This window comes from Laccaria bicolor, genomic scaffold (assembly GCF_000143565.1).
Source record: "Laccaria bicolor S238N-H82 LACBIscaffold_45 genomic scaffold, whole genome shotgun sequence".
NCBI classification, from domain to species: domain Eukaryota; kingdom Fungi; phylum Basidiomycota; class Agaricomycetes; order Agaricales; family Hydnangiaceae; genus Laccaria; species Laccaria bicolor.
Genome location: NW_001889916.1, coordinates 415,291 through 417,149, shown reverse-complemented (window position 1 = coordinate 417,149; position 1,859 = coordinate 415,291). Strand labels below are relative to the sequence as shown.

General features: G+C 43.1%; 1 protein-coding gene across 1 annotated transcript; it reads left to right on the top strand.

Annotated features, from left to right (window-relative positions):
- Positions 1-9: 9 nt before the first annotated feature.
- Positions 10-1,009, top strand: LACBIDRAFT_310410 (multicopper oxidase, laccase; the record flags this gene model as incomplete). Its single annotated transcript, XM_001887487.1, has 8 exons — positions 10-140; positions 189-255; positions 304-372; positions 434-584; positions 639-708; positions 765-781; positions 832-859; positions 907-1,009. 8 exons carry the CDS (start codon positions 10-12, stop codon positions 1,007-1,009), a joined length of 636 nt encoding a protein of 211 aa, XP_001887522.1.
- Between the last annotated feature and the right edge of the window lie 850 nt (positions 1,010-1,859).

Below are 1,859 nucleotides of genomic sequence, written 5' to 3'. Positions count from 1 at the left end.
CAAGAAAAAATGCTTGTATCCACTCTCTTCACCGTCACTCTTTTACAGACAGTTAGTGCATCAATAGTATGGAAAGCCAACATACATATTGTCAACAATTACATACAACCAGATGGATTCAATCGCTCGTACTTCCTCCAGTACGTTTCATAAATGTTTTTAACATTTAATTTTTTGCTACTTCACAGTGCTGTTCTTGCTGGTACCTCGTCGACAGTTGGGACATTCCCTGGACCTCTTATTGTTGGCACCAAGGTTGGACATTTTCTTCCCCGGTGAACTCGAGTTGACGTTAATCCTCAGGGTAGCACATTCTTCTTGAATGTAGCCGATCACCTGACCGACACGACAATGTTGAGAAGCACTAGCATCGCCAGCTTGCTTTATCTTTAGCCCTCTCATTTTACTAAACCGATGTTTTCTTAATCTATAGCATTGGCACGGCATGTTCCTGCATGGCTCCAGCTGGGCAGATGGTCCAGTTGGAGTGACACAATGCCCCATCTCCCCTGGCAACTCATTTTTATACCAGTTCTCTGTTCCTGATCAGGCTGGAACCTTTTGGTACCATTCCCACCATGTACGTTGACTGTCAACCTGATGTTCTGCCCTAACTCATCCTCACATTCTCGTTTCAGCCATGCAATATTGCGACAGCTTGAGAGGCACTTTGGTGGTTTACGATCCTTATGACCCATACAGGCATTTGTTCGTATTTTGTCCAAAATCAGCTGTTTCTTGCATCTACTAACTTTCGCCTATAGGTATGATTTTGATAATGGTAATGGCACTGTCAATTTCGGGAAATACTTGCTAATTATTCTGAAGCAGAATCAACTGTCATTACACTCGCAGACTGGTAAGAATTTCCGTGCCAAGTCACCATTTCTAAAATTAAAATTAAAGGTACCATCTATTCACTGTGAACGGGGCAACTTTTCAACCACCTACAGTACTTGTTCTTCTACAGATCCTAAGAATGTTTTTGAAATATGTAGGAATACTATGACTCAGACAACAGTAGGAGGTACCATGACATACCTACATACATCATACCCATGGCCTCATTTATATATGAAGCAAGTAAAGTGTGATTTTTTTGTCTCGAGATTTAGCATTTTATTGGTTATCATTATTATTTCTATGATGAAGATTGGATGAAGAGGCAAGTGATTCTTCAATCAACATGTCAGCATGCGGTACCTTGTTTGGCCTTGTGAGTTTTACCATACCTTAGTACGTGTTAATCCATTCCTGGAATGCTTCAGACGACATCCTTGGAACCTTTACACACGAATTTCACCTTGGAATTCAACTAAGGACATATGCCAAGAGTGGGTCTAACTCATACTCAAAGAGCGAACCTTGGTAGCACCGCTTCCACCTCCTCTAAAAGGGCTCTGTCTCAGGTTTTCTCTACTTTGTCGCTATGTCTTCTCATTTTCAATGGGGCCCACTGCTCTCACTGCTTCAAGTTGTATTGTCGCCCGTTCTCATTGGTCCACCGTGGTTGGCTTACAGGCAACATCGCTGTAAGTGCAAACTTCTTGATAGGAACTGCCAACTTATATGCAACTAGATCTGCCTGCAGCTTTGACTGGGCTGTAAGTATACATTTGAGCAGGTTCTTTCTGGTCCCAAGCTGACAGTTGTAGATTGAATCTGTAACGGGCCTGCCTCATATCTCGGAAGCGTGAATCCTTGGCGTTGTGAAGCATCTATCAGAAGACATTGGTTATCGGACTGTAGGCACCTTGGAACATGTCCTGGCAGGCAAATAACTGTGAGAAACTAGTGGTGGAAAGTGGAAGGAAGCTGGAATGTGAGGTGAGGTGTGGAGATGGGAAGGAAGTGGGAGC